Genomic DNA, 20434 nt, shown 5'->3' with positions numbered 1-20434 from the left:
ATTATATCTCGTCATGGGGCATGAGTTGAATAAATACACTTTGGGTATCTGTGTATAAAAATGTGCTGTTTTTATAACTCGACAGCGAGCATGAGCAACATTGTCCCATTATTGTACAACGTTTATTTGAAGCATTGCTTATTTATACGAACAATATCTACGAATTGTATAAACGATGATTTGTACAAAATCGGTGGCCTCGTAATTTTCTTGCAGCAAATATGACTTTAAAAGTTCGAAAATGGGGTTTCCCAGTTCATAAGCAGGTAAAAACTATGTACACGGCGGCGAGTTCGATTGGGGGTCGTTGCTAATACATGGCAGTTGACACAAAAGATTACATGGCAGCTATATCAGTACAGAGACGAAGCAAATTTTATTTTGATTTTTGAGTGACGGACCCGCTTGACGTTGTACCTACGTCATCAGTGATGTCAAAACGAATCAAATAACGAAGGCAAACCTGAATATAAGATAAATAATACAAATATTAACATATATACAGTTGCTGCAGCACATATATTAAGCCTGAAAAAGATCTTTTGGTATATTTTAGTAGTAATTTTTTTCAAAATTGCCAAAGATCTATATGAAACTTAATAATATTAATATTGTGTAACTTAGTGTTTACCTGATCAGGGCTGTATACAACGTATTCATTGTAGGAGCTTGTTACACCGGTCTGATTCGGATTCTTAGTTTTTTCACCTAACGATATAGCACCACCTAAAAAGAAGATTGATAAAATAACAAAATTTTTGAAATGATGACAAAAAACAGAAAAAAATGGTAAAATAAACATAAATCATGACAAAATAAAAACACATGAAACCGAGGCAAGAATAATATAAACAAACGAAATAAAATACAAGCAAAAATGATGAAAAATAAAATAAAAACACTTCAATAATCAAAAATAAAATATGAAAGCAACAGAAAAGAAGATAAAACAACAAAACCAGACATCACACCAACCTTCTGGTAGAATCAATTCCTTGCCAGGTTTAGGGACAAATTTACCGGCAACCATCACTGAGTTGGCAACCTCGTTATCTGAGCTCAAACCATCACGAACCTCACGTATATTTCCCAACGCTACCTGTTGTCAAGGAAAGTTCAATCAGAATTGGTTACACTACTTGTACTAAATGGTAGGGTGGGAGAGATAGGACACCTTTTCATGCTACTTTCACATCCTATTTGGTAGAAAACAAAAAACTTCCAAAGAACTATAAAACCCTATCCTCACAACTTCCATAGACCGTTGATAATGGTTTAAAACACGTTTCGGGATACTTAGATATTATGTGCTAAAGGTAACACATTGTAATTTTTTGGTGTTACGAATAAACCCCCTACCTGTGAGAGCAACATGTATTTCTTCTCGTTTCCCCATTTCTTACAATCCTGTGCAGCACGAACAGCCATGTCAGCCATATATATTCCAGGCTCCTAGAAATGTAATATTACGAGTCTTATAGAAAATGTAGTAAGTATAAAACAACAACACTAAATGAAGTGGCAACACTAAATTGTACAAAGTCATTATTACCAGCTACCCAATTTTCCATTAAAATTTCAACTTTAAAACAAAAGTATTTATTTTCATTTATTTTCACATCTACTCATAAATACCTTAATTATTTTTTACCTGAGTTTAACAATTATCATTTCTGCTTGATTACCAGCAATTCCAAGTTCCAACAGAACAGATTAACCATATCAGGACAACACCTACCTTGCTAAAGTGGGAAGCACTAGCCCCTGTGAGAGCCTCAGTTGGTTGGAGACCATATTTCAATATTGACATCAGATTTAAGATGTTTGTCCCGTGCCATAACATGCGATAGTTTCCAAGACCGGTTGCAACAATATTTGCTGCTTCACCAGGTCTGTTTATTCGATAAATGCACTCAATGTGCAGGGAAGGGCCTGTTGTAAGATGGTAAAAGACTTTAACATATTTCATCATTTAGAAAAAACGCTCCTGACTGTAAATTTGAGATTCAGTCATGTTTTGCTGCATCTTTTGTAAAATATTTATTTAGTTATATTGTTACATTTGGTATTATGTGTGCTATACTTTAGTATTATGTGCTTCTCGAATTACCAGTCTGTGTAGCTATTATACAGTGGTTCATAAAGGTTGGATAATGTATGCAAAATATGACATTCAGACTGCACACAGAGCATTGAAGTTTTATTTTCCGCTTGTTGCAGATACATCAAAAGCACAAGTTTTTTTTTTAATTTAGAAAAATATCACAGATAATATTAGACAGGTTACCTGTGTTGTGTAAACACTGCAGGAGATGCTGGGCTTCGTCTGAGTCTGGATCCATGGGTTGTACATGGCAACCCACCGATCGATAAACATAATCAAGTGGGTTCATTTCTGTGAAGGGGTAGGGTGGGTTATATATGAGGTTTAGCAGTGGGCATGGGGTGGAAAGAACTCCCGGTTTAGCTAGAAAGTCAGCTAGACAGGGAGCAGTTCTGTAGAGTTCTGTAGTAAGTTTAGGGCAAGCATGTTATAACGTGACAGTGAGCATGGGGTGAATAAATATACCATGTGTGCCTGGTGTAAAGGATGGAACCGTGTTATAACTCGACAGTGAGCATGAGTTAATAGCCCCCGATTATAAAAAACCAACCATTAATTCTGTATTGAGCTCCAAGCAGAACTTTATTGGCAAACTCCAATTCCAACAATCTTTTTGTTTGGTGTACGAGACGTGTGAGAGTTTCATTGTCGCTTATCGGACGAATGCGATCGAATATTCCACCACGTGGGGGCAGCACACGGTAGTATTCAGTGCTTCGTTGCTGAATCTAAATGATCCAAAAGTTTTGGTAACTTTCAAGGTTTTAAAGTGAAAATAAACGTGGAAAAATTTTTTATGATAAAACAAAATTTGAAAAAAAATTACAAGTAAGAAAAATGATTTTTAAGAAAAAGTGTTAAAGTAAATATTAAAAGTTGAATCATAACTCACCTTTTCCAGGGTTCTTTGTAAACGTATTTGGTCTTGTGGATCGTTCTTTTTCAAATCAGACGTGCAATGAATTAACTCCCTGTAGTTATAAAGGGGGTACATGTGTTAGCTTGTTTTTCTTAATTTTTTCTTCTCGCATATATGCATGCGCCTATAAAGGCAGTATCACGCAACTCATTACAAATACAATTTCTAGTGTTTCGAGATATTTGTCCAGTGTTGCCAGACTTACTTTATATCGTTGAGGATATCAATACCAAGAGTGAGTCTGTCACGCTCCAACCTTCCGAATGGCATCACATCAGGATCAACATTGGTGCTATCCTTCATTGCTTCTTTCATGCTTTCAACGTTGATCTGGATCAATAGAAAATATTCTTAGTTTGTAAACATATAATATTGTTTTTTTCTTCATTTGCATTTTTCTTTCTTTTTTAAACTGTTAGAGAGTTAACTTATACAGTTTTTTTTAATAACATGATCTTAGCTATTGATTTCAAGGAGATTATGTTAGCTAAGCATCTAACACACACATACACATACACACATATATATATATAAGATATACATATAACACAAACACACATATCTTTGACCCACCAAATCAGCATAAACTTCCATAATCTCCTTAGGCAACTGTGATTGGATATCAGTGTGTAAATCAAATTCCAAATCAGCCACTCCCCTTTGACGTTGTATGTCTGCTGACACCAAGTGGTACTTCCGTGTCTGGGGCTTGAAACTGAAAAAGTGTCATTTTTATTTGTTGTTGTTTTTAAATTTAATTATCCTTGGTTAAGAGTTTTTAAAGGGTCAAATATTTCCTTGGACAAAATGTTTATATTAAAGACTGTTGTAAAATGGCATTGTTGTAGTCAATGCTAAATATTTGACAAGAAAATATTGCATGTCTCACAATGAGAGGAATTTCTTGGAAAGCAGACTTAGATGTCAACCTTGTATTTACAGCCATACAATTTCAGGGGTCAAAGAATTTATAATTTATTGACCAGTCTCAGAAAATAAATACTTGTACAAAGTGTTCTCTTTAAATTAATGATCCAAAACACATTAAAATCACCTGTTAACAGTCCTCCATTCATTTGCTGTTTTAAGTTTGAAATATTTCGAAAACTCCTTGATAGCATTGGCTGGGGTGTTGAATGGAGAAGTTTGCCAGTTACCCCTTTCCCCGATTAACCCCCAACGGGTGAAGAACATGTAAAGGTTCTTTCCCTTTTGGTGAATAACCTGAGATAAAGTAGGAAAACTAATTAAAAAACAATTTTGCCAAATTTACTTATAAACTGGGCATTAGTAAGTTTTTAAAAGTGATTTCTTTTACTTAATTAAGTAATTATAAATATCCCCCCAGTGTGTTGTTAAAGTCAAATATATAGTTTATTGGAAGCAAAGAGCTGTAGCATTAAAAATTACAAAAACAAAAAAATCGCTAGGAACTCCAGAAAAAGGACTTAAATGCTTAAAAAAATGACAGTAGCGAAACAGGTAGAAACGCTAGCATCTATGAATGATATAAAGTAAAAACACAAGCACAACCCACCTGCATACGGAAGAAATTATATTGAACATTTCCTGATTGTTGTACATCAACTGCGATGAGGAAAACATCACAATGCCGATGGACTGTTGGGTCGAATACGATCTCCCTGTGGGTCAGTGGGTTGGTTTTAAAAAAGTTTTTTTTTATGGATAAACTTTATTTTATGGATAAAACAGAAACTTTACACAAAACTTATAAATCATCTATAAGTGTGGGGGCCCTACGGTGGGGCAACCTCGGGGCTGGGGACTTAGAGTGCTTATACATGAATACAAAATGTAGCCAGAAAGCTAAGTTAAATTGTAAAAACAAAAAATACACTTCTTCATCAGTGTTGCCAGATTTAATCTTGTGTTGACCACAGAGCAGAGTTGCCATTTTTAATCCCAAAGTATTGTTGACCACAAAAAAACTAACCCAGCCTCTCTAAGTCCGGATAAAATATCAGGGTTGGGTGTCGGTTGTCCTCCCTCGTTCTCCATCTCATCCTCCCTGATCCGATCGAGGATTGTAACCGCATCCACCTCGAACTCAGGAAGAGGAGCAGTCCAGAGGATGTTGTCGTACATGGAGGCAGTGATGCGATTCGGTTTAACCTGTTAAAGCAGTGGTTTTTCCAAAAGTTTTGGCCACAACTTTTGAAAATATTTTGACATTACGCAACCCTATAGGGTGGTAGGGGTTATTATTATCTCAAAAACAACATGGAATTCACGCTATTTGCATAATTCATAAGCATCTAGGATTGATAAGTCTTTTGTTAAGCTAATGTTTATTTTGAATATAAAATGCATAAACTGACATATTTATGTGGTGTAATACCACCAGCACCTAAATCCTATATTTCTTTATACAAGAAATTTCATATTGGTATTTTAGAATATAAAGTCTTTTACTAAGGTATTATTAACCCGAATATTAGATGTACAAACTTACATATTCATGTTCTGGTATGTTAAGCACTGCTTGTAGTTGGTCGGACATTCTACCTGACCCTCCTTCCATTGCGTATTCAAGCGCTGTCATCCCAAACCTGTCCCTTCCATTCACGGGAACTCCTTGTTCAAGCAGCAACCTGTACAACATGTGGTTGTCAATATCAGTCATGCTTTTAATGGTGGGTGGGACCGGTTGGAATTTTGTTACTTCCGCTATCAGGCATATTGTAAATATTCGTTTAGCAGCTCATCTCGTATAAAATGTTGTGTATTTTTTTTCCGATTTTACATTAAAGATAGAGATGAGCCACTAAAAGATTGGTGGAATTACCTATCAGAAATATCTTAAACCTGGTTCTTTTATTACCCTAACTAAAGCTCTGTAACATTTAATTAAAAAGGCAATAAAAATATGACAATATCGGTGTTTTTAAAACAAATTATTATAATCCTATCTTGGCAAGTTTAAACAAATAACTTACTTTAATATAGATAAGTTTTCCCAATAACCATAAGGTAATGGTTTAGCAGCATGGTGTAGAACTGTACGTTCATCACTATCAAGTGCAGACAACAACACAGGGGTCTTGTGGTTGAGAAGTTTACGAACCAAATATTCATCATTCTGTGGGGGAGATGTATTTTTTAGCGTAAAAAGATATTTTTAAAGTAATATGTTAATACTTAGCGAAAATTAGAGAAAAAAGCCAGCCTTCTAGTTTATGGAGGTCCTTGTCGGGGTCTTTTTTGTAAAAAATCTTATTTTGGAAAGGTAAATGAATTATTAACACGTACCTGTTGCACTGCTAACATAAGGGGTGTCTGGTTCTTCAAACCTTCTACTTGTGCATTGATATCCACGTTATATTCAAGCAATAGATCAACAACCTGGGAAAAATATCCGTTAAAACTGCTAAGGATAGAAATGCAGTATTTGTGATAACAATAATGCTTGAATGTAACTATAATACAGCCACATGTATATTACAACTCAAGGTACCAAACTCTTAAAAATGCGGGAAAAACTTTTTAAAAGCTAGATGCATGTTCTTATAAAACAAATTTTCCTTATTTCTGTGATGTTTACTGGGTACTGCAGTGTGGAAAATTCCAGGATAGCCTGCCCTGCCACCCTAGGTTTAGCACTTATATTATATCCTTTATGCATATAGCTGAAGATGGTTCATTAAGTGTCTTGCCCAAGGACATATATGCTGACAATGACATCAGCATCGAGCATCAAACACAGTACCATTTGGTTACAATGCAAGCGCACAATTGTTGGAGTGAGTAAATACATGATAATAAATACCCGATGTGCTTTGAGTTGAATTGCCCTTATAAGTGGGTTCACTACCACACTCTCAATCTCCCCGTTAAAATAATGATTGACAGCTGCTGCTGGATCAGTGTTGGCAGTGACAGCTTCAATATTAGCAAGGGGGAATCTACACGTACGGTTGATTGCTCCACTGTTACGATCGTGCTCCAAAAACAACCTAAACATTTAAATTTAAAAAACCCAGGTAGCATCCCATGAAGAAAAATTATTGTATCTATGATTACCCAGTATTAAAGTGAAACGGCAATTAAAAAAATTCCAGCCCCAATTTATATAAAAAACGATAAGTTTTACTCTCATGCATGAATCATAAATTGGTCTACAAAGAACACAGTTTGGTCGGATTGGAGACAATTTTTTGCACGAAAGCAGAAAATTAGACACTTATATTCTTTCTTGCACCACTAACCTACATCACACCAATCAAGCTAGATCAAAGTTTTACACAGACCATTACTATATTGTTGTTTTAACTCACTTGAGTATATTAACCGTAGTATCATCATTAATGTTAGTGTTCCATAGCAAAGCTGAGAATGTATTTCGACCAGCATAGTCTGTCAACATAATCATTCCTCTGAACGAAGATGGGTTTCGTTCTGTTCATAGACATCATACATCATCATAGATATCATATACAATGAGTTAAAATGTAATAGTACATTTTATGTCCCTTTTAATAGTATATTTTATGTCCCAATAGTGCCTTACTAAATGCATCAGTGCAATTATTGCCAGTACTCAGTATGCAGGTGAAATACGTACTTCTCTGTGTTAGGTTTGCTTTATTCCATATGGTTAAGGTCTTACAGTAAAGCAGCGCATGGCATTTTGATCAAAGTTGGAACCAAAGTCCAACTTGGACCATTACTCAAATAACGTGTTTCACAAAAACAACTCCAATACAGAACCAAACTCCTATACAGAATAATAGTAGCCTCTTTGGTGTTGGGCAATGAGTTAAAACTACCTAAAAACTTAGAGAAAAACTCAAATACATCACTTACCGATAAAAAACTTGATAAGTGTCAGATTCTTGGTGAACGCAGCATAATGGAAAGGTGTACACCCCTTGTCATCTGTTGTATAACTAGGCACCCCACGCTCAATTAGAACTTTTGCAACTTTGATTTGAACGTCCATGTTCTCTGGTTTGTTGATGGCGAGCACGTGGAGAAGATTTTGTTTCAACTCGTTTTTGTCGCAAAGTTTGACAGAGTCTCGTTGCTTTCGTAGAAGAGAGAGAACGACTTGGTATTTGCGGGCTCTCATGGCAGACTACATGAAAAAAGAGAAATAAAATATTCTAAATTGGTATGATCGTTGAAACTAAAGCTAATTTTCCTATGGCACAGATTGAGGAATTGCAGTGGAAGGTTACCAACTTAAACAATAAACATATTGTGCTAAGGTAAAATTAAAACTTCACAATGCACATAATGTATAATCAATTGCAAAACAGACTTACTAATATGCAAAAAAATCAAAACCAGTCATAAAACTTCATACTTCTCCTACATAGCTTTCTACCCAGGGCACAGACAAACATAAAACTTACCACTTAGTTTAATTATACACCTTTAGTTTATTTTACTACTTAATTTATTACACACTTGTTATATGAATAATGAAACATTACTTACTTCAACGGCAGCTGCGTATTTGACTCCACACGCTTCTAACCTGTCCAACATCACGTACGTTACTCCTTGCCAACCTTTCTCCACAACAACCTGAGAATATATTTGTTCAATGTAAAGTACAGGACTAACAATTGTTATAATAAGAACTAAAGTTTTAGTTATGAGGTAGGTAAACTTTTGCTAACAGGCAAATTGTGTTTACAATTTAACATGTTGACAATGAAAGCCAAACAGCATTTAAACAAAGTGTATAAACATGCCAACAATATGGGTTGAAGGATATAATTTCTTCTAATATCTCTAAAGATACATGTGACTTTGTGCGAGATGTTAAAACGCGCTTACAAATAAAACATATTTACAATCGGTCGGCCGAAAGAAGTGTGGCTGCTACACCTAGCAGACAAGCGAAAAACCATTTATGTTTAATTATTATTTCCAAGTTAAACTTCTAATTGAAAATGTTCGTACCTTAAACACAGGTTCACATGTTGAAGTCATCTGTGCGGGGATTGTCGACTTAAGTTTCCATTTCCTTTTCTCTTCTCCTTCCTCACTAGCGCCAACTGGTGGATGTGGCATAGAAATAACATTTGTATTCACGTTTGCTCCTTTCTGTATCAACATCACTGCACAACTAAACGAAAAATGACGTATTTTAAATTACAATAACAAACTCTAAAGAAACTGTCTACCTTGCTCAGAAAATGGGAAAAACAACGCAAAAATACCATAAACATCAAACTAAAATACTTACTTATTTTCGATAAAACACAAAATCCCCCAAAAAGCAATTAAATAAACAAATAAAAAAAATAAAAAGAACCTAAGTGATATTTTTATCAGTATACTTGCAAACCTGTTGTGTCCGCTCTTCACAGCTAAACTTAGAGGAGAATTACAATCGGAGTCCTGTCTGTTAATGTTCCCTCCCCGCTCGACAAGGTGCATGCAACAGATCATCGCTCCTCTTCGTGCAGCTTCATGGAGGGGAGTCCTCCCATTAGAGTCCGCCATATCAACCTCCGATCCAGACATCCCGGATGTGAGGAGCGTCGTGAGCTCTATGGGATCGCATCCTTGATCCGATGTTGCAGTCTCCCTGGATGGGGAACGAAGAGGAAAAATATATTTATTGAAGAAAAAAATTGATTGACTGGAAAATGTAAGTGTGCTCCTGAATCATGTACATTCTGTGGGATAATGTAATTTAAAAATTGTCGTAAAACTACAGTGCTAAAAAATGGACAATTCCTACGTATTTATTTCACAGACGCGTAGACACACTGAAATATGCTTGGGGACAAAGCTGGCAACCTCAGATCCAGCGATATAGACCTGGGCAAGCAGTTTACAGAATTTAGATCAAAGATAAGTGCTATAAAAATTACATATTAAAAATAATTACAAAAGGACTGAAACGAAACTAACAGCCGAACTCCTTACTTTCCAATCTTGACATAAGCATAATGAAGAGGCACTCGTCCAAATTTATCAACAACCGTCAAGCTTGCCCCTTTTTCAATAAGTAAATCAGGAATATCGAACAATGCAGAAGATGGTCCACTTGCATTCACAGCAAGGTGGAGGGGGGTGCGGCCCTGGTCGTCTTTCTCATTCAATGAAGCTTGCTTTTCAAGGAGGGCTGTTACAAGGTCAATTTCTGGAGAGAAAAATTAAGTTGGTTTAGAAAAAAATACAAAATACTATTTTAAAGGTTTTTATTTAAGGTTTTCTGTGTTATTTTTGTACAGGCAGGTAATGTCTCTGTTCTCTACACAAAATTTATTATGTTTTTGTCATTTTTATTGGATAATATACAAATGATGAAAATAATCCACCAAACCTTCCTCCTTTTCCACAGCATACATGAGAGCGGTTCTTCCGTTCCTTGGATCCGGGGAAACGAGTTTAATGTCCGAGATCGTCCTCAGAAGAGCTCGGATCGCTGGGAGCAAACTCTTCTCACCGGGGCTGGGAAAATTAAAAGAGCATCTTGTATTGATTTAAAATACAAGTTTAAATGGTAATGTTTGTAAGCAATTAGTTTCTTATTAGCAGTGTGTGTTTTGTTTTTGTTTGCATTTACTTTTAATCAGGGTTATGAGGTCTGGGTAATTTTTAAGCATTTGTTGCCAATTTGCTTGTCATTTTGCATCTTATGGACACTAACTTTAAATTAGACTTGATATGTGTTTTTTTTTTAGAAAAATTAGTAATTTATATTTATTGAATCATTTGTACATATCAAAATCAAAGCTAGTTCATAAAAAATATACAATTTTTGACAGGTTTTTGGGAAAGATTACAAGTTGGAAAAAAAATCCCAAACATTATTATTTAGTTTACCCGTGTCTTGATACAGCGAGTATGAGAGGAGCTGTTGGATATTTATGTTTCTTGTTGTTTGAACAAAAGTTGGGTTGGGCTCCCACATCGAGCAACATCTGTACAGCTCGACAGTTACGGTTGAGTAACGCTGTTATTAAGGGGGAAGCTCCTTGTTGGTCGAGCACGTCTAGACGTGGTTTGTGACGTAATAAGCACGCGAGGACCTTGCATTCCTGGGAGTAAATTTAAAAATTATTTTCGAGATTTTTTTATTTTCATATTTCGAAAAAAAAATATGGTAAACTATTAAAAATACATTTTTTTAGGTTAAAATATTGTTTTTTCTATTCCTAGAGTTAAAAAAATAACAACCACCCACCCAATTTTGAATAGTAGCTTTAGCTCTGTTGTTTAGTGTTTAATAGTAGTTTTACGGTTTGAGATTTTTAATTTTTTAACCTCTTTTTTTATCCTACCTTATCTATTGTAGCTTTACTAAGATAATGAGCGGCTGACTTCCCTTCATCGTTGGCGTTCCTGTAGCTTCGTCGTGTACGACTCGCCACAGCGCTCACATCAGATTTTGCTGCGAGAACCAAAGCTTCCAGCAGAGGGCAGGCAAGATCCTCCATCTTTTTCATCTATAAAGAAAAAATACTTTACAAAATAATAGAAAGAAAAAAAATTTAAATTTAAAAATCTAGAACAATCAGAACAGTACTTATTCCCACAAAGCTATTTAAAAAATTAAGAATAACAATATAAACATATTTTTTATTTTTCTTACCAGTTTTTTGGACAAATTATCTGCACTTTCCGAAGTATCTGCAGTTGGCTTGCTGTGCTGTAAATTAAAAATATTTTAAAAATCCAAAAAACAATCAAAATTTTAATCGAAAATAAATTTCTTACATCTGCAATTGTCTTGGAAAGTAGCAACAAAGGAGTGAAACCAAATTTATTTCTCCGAGAGGCAAGTTCCTGGACTGTTTGAGACGTCTAGAAAACCAATGTTTATTAAATATGTTCTGTAAGTATTCTGTATCACGTAGTATAAATATTTGGCTTCTCCAAAATACCCCTAAATGTTTAAATTAAAACAGTTTATTAAACTGTAAAATAATGTATAATACATTACATGCAACTGTTTAGCTGTTTACAACTTGAAAAGTTTATTCCATGATGGTTTTAAAGTAAACAAGGGTCAACTTGGGCTAAGTTTCAGGTCCTCTGGTGTGCCACACTGTACAACGTCGCCCGCATAGAATAAAATAAACATTCTCAATTAATAATCCAACATACCATATTAACAAGGCCGAACACAATATCTGCCATGTTCCCCTGATTCCAGTTCTTAGCCAACATATGTAGAACGTTGTCACCAGATGAGTTGGTGCTTCGTGGGCAATGGGTTGATCTACGTACGTATAACTCAACCAGGGAAACATTCATCTGAAACGTGGGACATTTTGGTTGTTAAAGTAGTTTTTTTTGCATATATGTATCTACATCTAGATAAACTTAAATTGAAAATTATTCATTGAAAATTACTGTATCGTATCCTTGATTGGGGCATTAAAAATTGTACAATTTTATAAAAACGAGTGAAAGCATACTTTGCTTAATATATTAAAGCATGTATGATGTAATCAATTAGGTAATTTAAAATTAAAACAAGTATTCAGAATTATATGATATAAACTGGGGGTGTAGGACCTCACACATATAAAATAGAATACAGCATGAATGTATGATCTATATAATAAGATCTACCTCCAAGCTCCAACATATAGTGTATAAAATACTCACATCTTCGACAGCGAAATAAAGTGGCAACCTTCCACGATAGTCGGCCATATTTAGCTCAGCACCTCGGTCAAGTAACATCTCAGCAAGATACAAACTAACAGCTTGCTTCTCCGTGTCAACCTCTTTGCTTTTACCACCACGGACAGAGTTTGCTGACAGATTATGAATCTGAAATCAACACAATTCATTTATTTCACTGTGAATGAATGAGTGAAACTTCCTTTATCTTCGCGTGGCAGGAAAACAACAGTTGTTAACACAGGTGTTCTATAAGCCAAAAATGTGGCAGCAAGGGACCTTGAACCTATAACCTATAGGTTAGAAGCAGGCGTGCTAACCGCTGTGCTATGGCGCCATTTCTTTTTAAAACAACATTATGATAAAAGCCCCTGGACACTGACAAAAAATACAAAATTGCCCACATATTTCTTGCACATTGTAAAAACTAGCGAAGAAAAATCCATTTTTTAAAACTAGCAGTAAAAACATACATAATCAACAAACTTTGAATAATTTTTAACAATTAACTTAATTTCCCACTTACCGGCCCCATGCCCTGCACATCCTGTGAGTTAACGTCCGGTTTATAAGCCTCGAGTAAATAAGATATCCTGTCAACGAGTTGCCATGACAATGGCTCCTCTGCAAGCAAACGAGCCACTAGGGTGCGTCCTCGTTCATCACGAAAGTTGGGATCAGCGTGATGCTCAGTGAGAAGATGAGCAGTCTCACGGTGATCTTTCAGCAAAGCTACTCCAATGGGAGGCATCTGGAGAAGCACGATTTTGTTTAAAATTAGTCTTTCTTTAGTAAATTCTTCGATTTTTTAGTAAATTCTTTATTTTAGAAAACACTTGGAAAGGGAGGTACGTGGTATTCAACGGCTACAATTGTTAATTATTAGCACCTTTTTAACCAGGCTCAGACATTTGGGTACTTGGGTTTTTATTGGTCTGTTTTTAGTTAAAAAGTTGGAATAAATAGATAACTTAGATATATACAGTACATAGTTTAATAGAAAAAAAAGAATAAAAAGTACTTTATACCGGCCTTAATATAGGTAGAATATAAACTGGGTATATACTAAAAACATACCTTTCTATCATTATATACATCAGGGTTAGCAGAAGCTTGTAGCAGCACAACAACACAATGATACCAGCCATATGCTGCAGCATAATGTATTGCACTGTTGTTTGAGGAGTCTGTAACATTCGGATCAGCACCTGTGAAACATTACGGCATTGTAGTGTTACATTGCCACATAAATATGGGATTTAACATTATTTAGATTGTGGCCATCTTGGACTTAAATGTTGGATCATTAAATCTGCAAACATTGTTGCTTTTAAATGGGTGACAAAGGGACAGTCATCAGGTTAAATTCATAAAAAGGTAAAATGCAGAGATATTTGTATAAAGAGTTTACTTGGTTAATTTATTGATTTAATTGGTATTTAAAAAACTACAAAATGTTGTATTGCTTTTGGTGAAAAGTTGTATTTCCTACCTTTGTTAAGCAGGTAAGTTATAACTGGATAATGTCCGTTTAAAGCTGCGTGTATTAATGCTGTTCGTTGTAACTTATCACAAATCTCAATGCTTGCTCCGTGCTGAAAAACATACAAAATCAGAAATCAGAACACACAAGAATTTTGGAAATAGGTAAAACTCTGTAATACTAGCATTTATAACTGTTTAAAATAATGTGTATGTGTTATTAACTTATTACTAAAATTTATATATACAACATCTTTTATAAACCAGTTTTTTTTAAACTATACTAAAATGATGCAAACCTAAAAAAATCTTAATGATTTATCAGTCAGAAAATCGGTTTATAACTAGATGTCAAAAAGGTTATTTTAGAAAACATGTGTAATACACCAAAGCACTAACATACATGCATGCCAAACTTGGAGTAGCAGGGTAGGCAGGCCCTGGAACTTTCTACATTGCATTAATCAGTAACATAGGAACCAATTTTGATTCGTATAAATGTGTCTCGATAGCCTCCGCTTTATTAAAAAGTTTGGTGGGTATGCTAACATAACTTACTTCGACAAGTGCCATACATGTTTGCACATGCCCGTTAGCAGCAGCCAGCATTAGAGGTGTAGCTCTTGCTTTAGAAACACTAAGTGGTTTATCGACATCTGCTTGGAACTTGGCCAACACTTCAACAACTTTCTAAATTTGAAAAATTAACTTATAAATAATCTTTTATTAGACTACGTTTTTCATACAAATTGACTAGCTAAGAGAATATTATAGAAGACATTTAGTGGCAAACTCTAATGATGTCATGCTGTTTGGCAAGACTGAAGATTAGTTCTTTAAAATTACAAAAAGATATACTTGGAACATATACCTTCGAACCTCCCTCACTTATAATAAATGCACCCGGCAGAAATAACCATCCAAACATACCGCGTGTCCGTTAATAGCAGCGTAATGTATCGCTGATCTGTTGCTACGATCCGGTCTCTCCACCACATTAACTACATGGAGGACACGACTGTTTTTAGCGTTCCGGAGGAGCAGATTAACATTCCTCTCCCTCCCTGCCTCCGCTGCCACCATGAGAGGAGTCATCCCGTTCACATCTTGCTCCTCGATGCTTACTCTGTTGCAACAACGCAGGAAGGTGTTTAATGTTTCAGTGGACACTACTTTCATATTTAGTTGTATGAATATGAACAAACTTTTCTGCTCTTGTAATTGTATAGGCTATGTGTTAATTACACGCAAATTAAAATTGATTTATATTGCTGTCAGTTTTTAAACAACAAATTATTATCCAAAGCCATTTTTTTCATTGTTCAACAAAAACTAAATTTAATATTTTTTTCTAAACTTACTTGTTTATTAAATACTCCAGTGGTTGTGTATCCGAGCACGCAGCAGCATAATGTATGGGCCTTCTGTTTCTACCATCCATGGTGTTTAAGCATTCCTTTGCAACCGAGATAAGTTGTTTCAAACACGTCACACTTGGATTACAAGCAGCACAGTGAACGGGTTGCAAACGGAAACTGTCCCCACTTTTCTTTTTACCATATTTTGTCTGAAATTGTACCAAGTGTGACTGAGTGTGCGACTACAGTACACAACATACATTGGCAAAAATGGTAGACAAAGCCATGTCTTTACTTTTCCTAAATTTTTGTTGTTTTTTTTTTATAAATACTAAACCTATGCTTTCTTGCTTTTCTACATACTACAGTTTTGTTAATTATTTCACTGTTACATTTTGAGTAACAGCATCTAGCAGAATTTTCAAAAAGAACTTTTATTCTATAATGGGGCCTATTATGGGCATGGCAGTGGACCTAGTCACATATCAGAAACAGTTGGCTGATGTCACAAATGTGTTTTGTTCAAATTAATTAAAAAAAGAGCGTGGGATCTATTGTTTGTCTTGACTGTTAGCAGGATATCATCTAATTTCATGACACTTAATGGCTTACAATAAGAGCTGTGGAGAGGTTCTGGTTGTGGTGCAATGTCATCTCATGCAGTTCATTCAACCCAAGCACATTAGCTGGGGAGTTAGGTGAGGATGGGGTAAGTTGGGACGATGCAGATTGTCGTGCCAACTTAATCAGGAACTGACCAGTTTCAATATGACCCATCTCTAATGCACGGTAGATGTTTTCAAGAAGTAAGTCCTGGAAGTTGTATGGGTATTTAATAGAGGCAGACAATATGTTTTTTTCATTAGTTTTATTAATATAAGCAGACAATATGTTTTAAACCAAAAGTCCCTTTTTTAACATAACGTGCAGCTGCTTTTCTTTAAAAAATGAGGTTAAATTACTATTCTTAACTTTATGAGCACTAGATCCGGACCAGACCAACGTAATTTACCACGATCACATTATATTTACACTGTTATTCTTGTTCACACTCAGCTACCTTCATGTCGATGTCTTTTGATTTGGGATAAATATCAATAAGAAGTTGGAGAACATCCGGACTTAATCCATGAGAGCATGCGAAGAACGCAATGTCGGATGCAAGGGAGGAGGAAGACTCGAACACATCCTTGGTGTCCTAGGAGGAGAATATGATTGTGATAATATAAATATGTGCTGGGTTTAGTTTTATACATATAAAAAGTGATACTTTCTTTTTTTTATTAATTCATTTGTAGTAAAAAGTGTTCATGATGTGTTACCAATGTTCCAATCGGCAACACTAAAGTGATATTATTGGTCTACCTTTAGAAACGCATGATTTCCTTCTTTTAAACCTTTGCTGATATCAATAGCTGATAATTCTTCGCCCTTAAAGCCATTCCTGTTAGTCGAGTAAAAATAAATTTAATTTTGATAAAAACTTTATCATATTTAATTTTGAAACACAGACTTACTGTGTATCGCATGTATCTTTCAGCATAGAAGTAGACGCCCCATCCTGGTTTAACGAAAAGTTTCCAATCTTTGTGAGTTCAGCAGCCAACAAACGCAACACGCCAACATTGCCGGCAAGCAAAGCATAATGGAACGAAGTGAGGGAGACATCAACCGAACGTGTTTTGCAGAAAATCTTAAAACGAAAGTAAATTATAATATTGTGTTGACCGATGTAGGTTAACTAAAATACTAAATTTTTTATTTGGACATTATTTTAATATATAAATTTCTAAGATATCATCAATGCAAAAAGAAATGTTTTGTAGTTATTAAATATTTTATAAGTTTTCCAATTATCTTAGACATTACTTATGATAAAATAAAGTAGTTACTTGTGGCAGGTTAGTTGCTTCTTTTAACAAAGATTCCATTTCCACAACATCCTGAAGGATTGCTGCTCGAATTGCGAGTTTATCTTTTGGTAGATGACACTCTGCTTGTCTGGATATATGAAATCGAATGAAATACACTTATTTATTGGGGTTCACGAAGCTTTTTATAAATGGTCTTCCAACTACAAACTTCTATAATTTAAACTTAATACACAAATTTTTCCTAGCACCATATCCTGAGTGTATTTCTTTACACAAGAATCGTCCTGTCATATGAGCACCAGATCAGGAATAGATTCACAGAATTTTTTTTAGTTAATTTTAGAACAATTAGAAAATTTAGAACATAGAATCAATAGTTTATATTTATAAAGCTACTAAAGTATTAGAAACGCTAACTTACCGCAAATCAAACGCTGGGTCTTTCGTAACGACGTCAATAGCTTGGTTTGGAATGAGGTTTTCATTGCTCCGATGAGCTTTGGGTTGCATCTTTTGTATCACGTCAGGGTTGATCATGTAATGAACTGAACCTCGTGAGTCTCCCGTGAGTATGTTTGTAGCATCCTTGTGATAAGTGTTGTGATATAATAATAAGTAGTCATTTTTTAAATATAAGATATATCATATATATAATGTCAAAACTTAAAAAAATTTAAACTTATATATTTTTTTTGTTAAGGGAATTTGGTAATTTGGAACTAATAATTAAGATAATGTGTCAATCTGGCCTACATTACACACCCCTAGGCATGATTCACTTATCCCTTTATATTAAAGAAAAAAATCACACAAAAATCTCAGTTATTATTGTTTGCAAAATGAACGAACCGCAAGATTTAGAAAAAATGATAAAATATTTATATATTTATTAAAAAAGGATAATTATAATATTTGACAGTTAAAATAAAATATAAAAAAGCGATATATATTTATAATAGATTACACAACCATACTTACAGCTTTTGATTGCGAACTTTTACTTGGACGGCCACGAGGTTTAGAGACAGTAGAACCAGATGAACCGGATTTTGTCTGAAATTCAAAAAACTGTTAATATACAAACACTTTTACACAGAAGTTTGGAATGCCTTTATTTAAGCACCTTTACAATTTTCAGGCACTATCATAGGCGTCGATTTTTTCACGTTGTAAACCAATCTTAGGGGGGCGAAATACGATGCACGTGAAGGCTAAACTACGACGCACGTGAAGGCTACGAGGCACGTGAAGGCTAAACTACGAGGCACGTGAAGCCTAAAACACGACACACGTGAAGGTTAAACTACGATGCACGTGAAGGCTAAACTACGACGCACGTGAAGGCTACTAGGCACGTGAAGGCTAAACTACGACGCACGTGAAGCCTAAAACACGACACACGTGAAGGCTAAACTACGATGCACGTGAAGGCTAAACTACGACGCACGTGGAGGCAAAACTACGACGCACGTGAAAGCTAAACTACAACACACGTGAAGGCTAAACTACGACGCACGTGAAGGCTAAACTACGACGCACGTGAAGGCTAAACTACGACGCACGTGAAGGCTAAACTACGACGCACGTGAAGGCTAAAACACGACACACGTGAAGGTTAAACACGACGCACGTATAGGCTAAACTACGACGCACGTGAAGGCTAAACTACGATGCACGTGAAGGCTAAACTACGACGCACGTGAAGCCTAAACACGACACACGTGAAGGCTAAACTACGACGCACGTGAAGGCTAAACTACGACACACGTGAAGGCTAAAACACGACGCACGTGAAAGCTAAACTACAACACACGCGAAGGCTAAACTAGACGCACGTGAAGGCTAAATTTTGACCGACGTGAAGACTAAAATACGACGCACGTAAGGACTAAACTACGAGGCGTGAAGGCTAAATTCCGACGCAAAGGCTAAATTCCACAATAATTCCTAGCACGTGAAGGCTAAACTACAAAAGGTTTACACATTAAGGTTTACCTAAAAAACGCAAACATTTAGCCTGATTTTAAACCTCCTAAACGTGTAAATGCCTATTATGACGCAAACAATCAACGTGTGAATTGCTATTATTTCGCAATCAATTGCCAGGTCAAACAATTGCTATTATGATGCAATAAATCCACGTGTGAATCCCTGTCACGTAACAAACAGTCTACCGTCTAGCAATAAAAACATGGTAAATATATGGCTAAAGTACGACGCAAACGTAAACCGAACGGTTATTTTATTTCGCTTTTGCATTGATCGTGATAATGCGTTGTTACGCAATTATACATGTACCGTAAACCAGGGGGGCGCGCCCCCCCGGCCCCCCCGGGAATCGACGCCAGTGGGCACTATGTACTATTGAACAAAAGATAACTTTCTAAAAATGTTAGGCATTTACAGAAACTTTTTTTTACACATACCATTGAACACAAACATAACTTTTACACCAATTTTCAATATTTTTAAACCATTACATACACCAATAAAGCACTTACCGCTGTAGAAGCCGGAGAACTTAGTCGAATACTTGGGCTCGAAATTCCAACTTCATATTTCTGAGACTTTCTCTTCACACCTGTAGTAGCAACACCAGGAATCTGGATTTTACCCAATTTTCGGCTGCTGTCGGCTTCCTTAGATGATTTGCGCTAAAAGGAAATATACAGGAAATAAATAAGCTATTAAATTCACCTGATAAATATGTCTATTATACATGAGTAAGGTCGTGCAGCAAAGCATGCCAGAGAATCTGGGATTAAGGCCAAAGTTGGCTCATTCCCCTAACTTTGTATATGCACATTCTATTCTTTACTGTCTCTATGGGTGAGGTCATAGAATAAAGAACCTGAGATGTGGGCCAACCTTGGCTCATCATCTAGTTAAGTACATCAAAATCCCAGAAACTTTTTACCAAGTTCTCTATTGAAGAATGAACTTACCTTTCTGACTTTAGGACTAGCATCCTTTGGTTTTGGAACGTATGTTTCATCATTTGGGTCTTCTTCTAAAATATAAATTAAAGGATTACTCATAATTTAAAATACTAAATGCTATCAACAAAAGTAGCAGCCGA

General features: G+C 35.5%; 1 protein-coding gene across 1 annotated transcript in view; it reads right to left on the bottom strand.

The window, feature by feature from the left end:
- Window positions 1-103: 103 nt before the first annotated feature.
- Window positions 104-20434, bottom strand: part of LOC100180261 — a 25064-nt gene continuing 4733 nt past the window's right edge. The window contains exons 11-51 of the mRNA XM_018814148.1: window positions 17374-17482; window positions 16999-17174; window positions 16847-16925; window positions 16542-16679; window positions 16094-16294; window positions 15485-15690; window positions 15054-15249; window positions 14682-14813; window positions 14134-14236; window positions 13719-13849; window positions 13168-13392; window positions 12624-12791; window positions 12117-12266; window positions 11727-11813; window positions 11602-11658; window positions 11291-11455; window positions 10833-11047; window positions 10330-10457; window positions 9930-10146; window positions 9343-9585; window positions 8955-9120; window positions 8484-8573; window positions 7848-8118; window positions 7319-7439; window positions 6811-6997; window positions 6294-6386; window positions 5981-6123; window positions 5497-5635; window positions 4978-5156; window positions 4561-4666; window positions 4078-4247; window positions 3597-3738; window positions 3229-3353; window positions 2997-3075; window positions 2655-2832; window positions 2288-2395; window positions 1739-1932; window positions 1360-1452; window positions 976-1099; window positions 632-726; window positions 104-463 (exon numbers count right to left, since the gene is read on the bottom strand). Coding sequence (XP_018669693.1) covers window positions 377-463; window positions 632-726; window positions 976-1099; window positions 1360-1452; window positions 1739-1932; window positions 2288-2395; window positions 2655-2832; window positions 2997-3075; window positions 3229-3353; window positions 3597-3738; window positions 4078-4247; window positions 4561-4666; window positions 4978-5156; window positions 5497-5635; window positions 5981-6123; window positions 6294-6386; window positions 6811-6997; window positions 7319-7439; window positions 7848-8118; window positions 8484-8573; window positions 8955-9120; window positions 9343-9585; window positions 9930-10146; window positions 10330-10457; window positions 10833-11047; window positions 11291-11455; window positions 11602-11658; window positions 11727-11813; window positions 12117-12266; window positions 12624-12791; window positions 13168-13392; window positions 13719-13849; window positions 14134-14236; window positions 14682-14813; window positions 15054-15249; window positions 15485-15690; window positions 16094-16294; window positions 16542-16679; window positions 16847-16925; window positions 16999-17174; window positions 17374-17482 — 6016 coding nt within the window. The 3' untranslated portion in view covers window positions 104-376. The remainder of the gene's footprint in view (window positions 464-631; window positions 727-975; window positions 1100-1359; window positions 1453-1738; window positions 1933-2287; window positions 2396-2654; window positions 2833-2996; window positions 3076-3228; window positions 3354-3596; window positions 3739-4077; window positions 4248-4560; window positions 4667-4977; window positions 5157-5496; window positions 5636-5980; window positions 6124-6293; window positions 6387-6810; window positions 6998-7318; window positions 7440-7847; window positions 8119-8483; window positions 8574-8954; window positions 9121-9342; window positions 9586-9929; window positions 10147-10329; window positions 10458-10832; window positions 11048-11290; window positions 11456-11601; window positions 11659-11726; window positions 11814-12116; window positions 12267-12623; window positions 12792-13167; window positions 13393-13718; window positions 13850-14133; window positions 14237-14681; window positions 14814-15053; window positions 15250-15484; window positions 15691-16093; window positions 16295-16541; window positions 16680-16846; window positions 16926-16998; window positions 17175-17373; window positions 17483-20434) is intronic.

Source organism: Ciona intestinalis, chromosome 11 (assembly GCF_000224145.3).
Source record: "Ciona intestinalis chromosome 11, KH, whole genome shotgun sequence".
NCBI classification, from domain to species: domain Eukaryota; kingdom Metazoa; phylum Chordata; class Ascidiacea; order Phlebobranchia; family Cionidae; genus Ciona; species Ciona intestinalis.
This window is presented reverse-complemented; position numbering and strand designations above follow the sequence as displayed.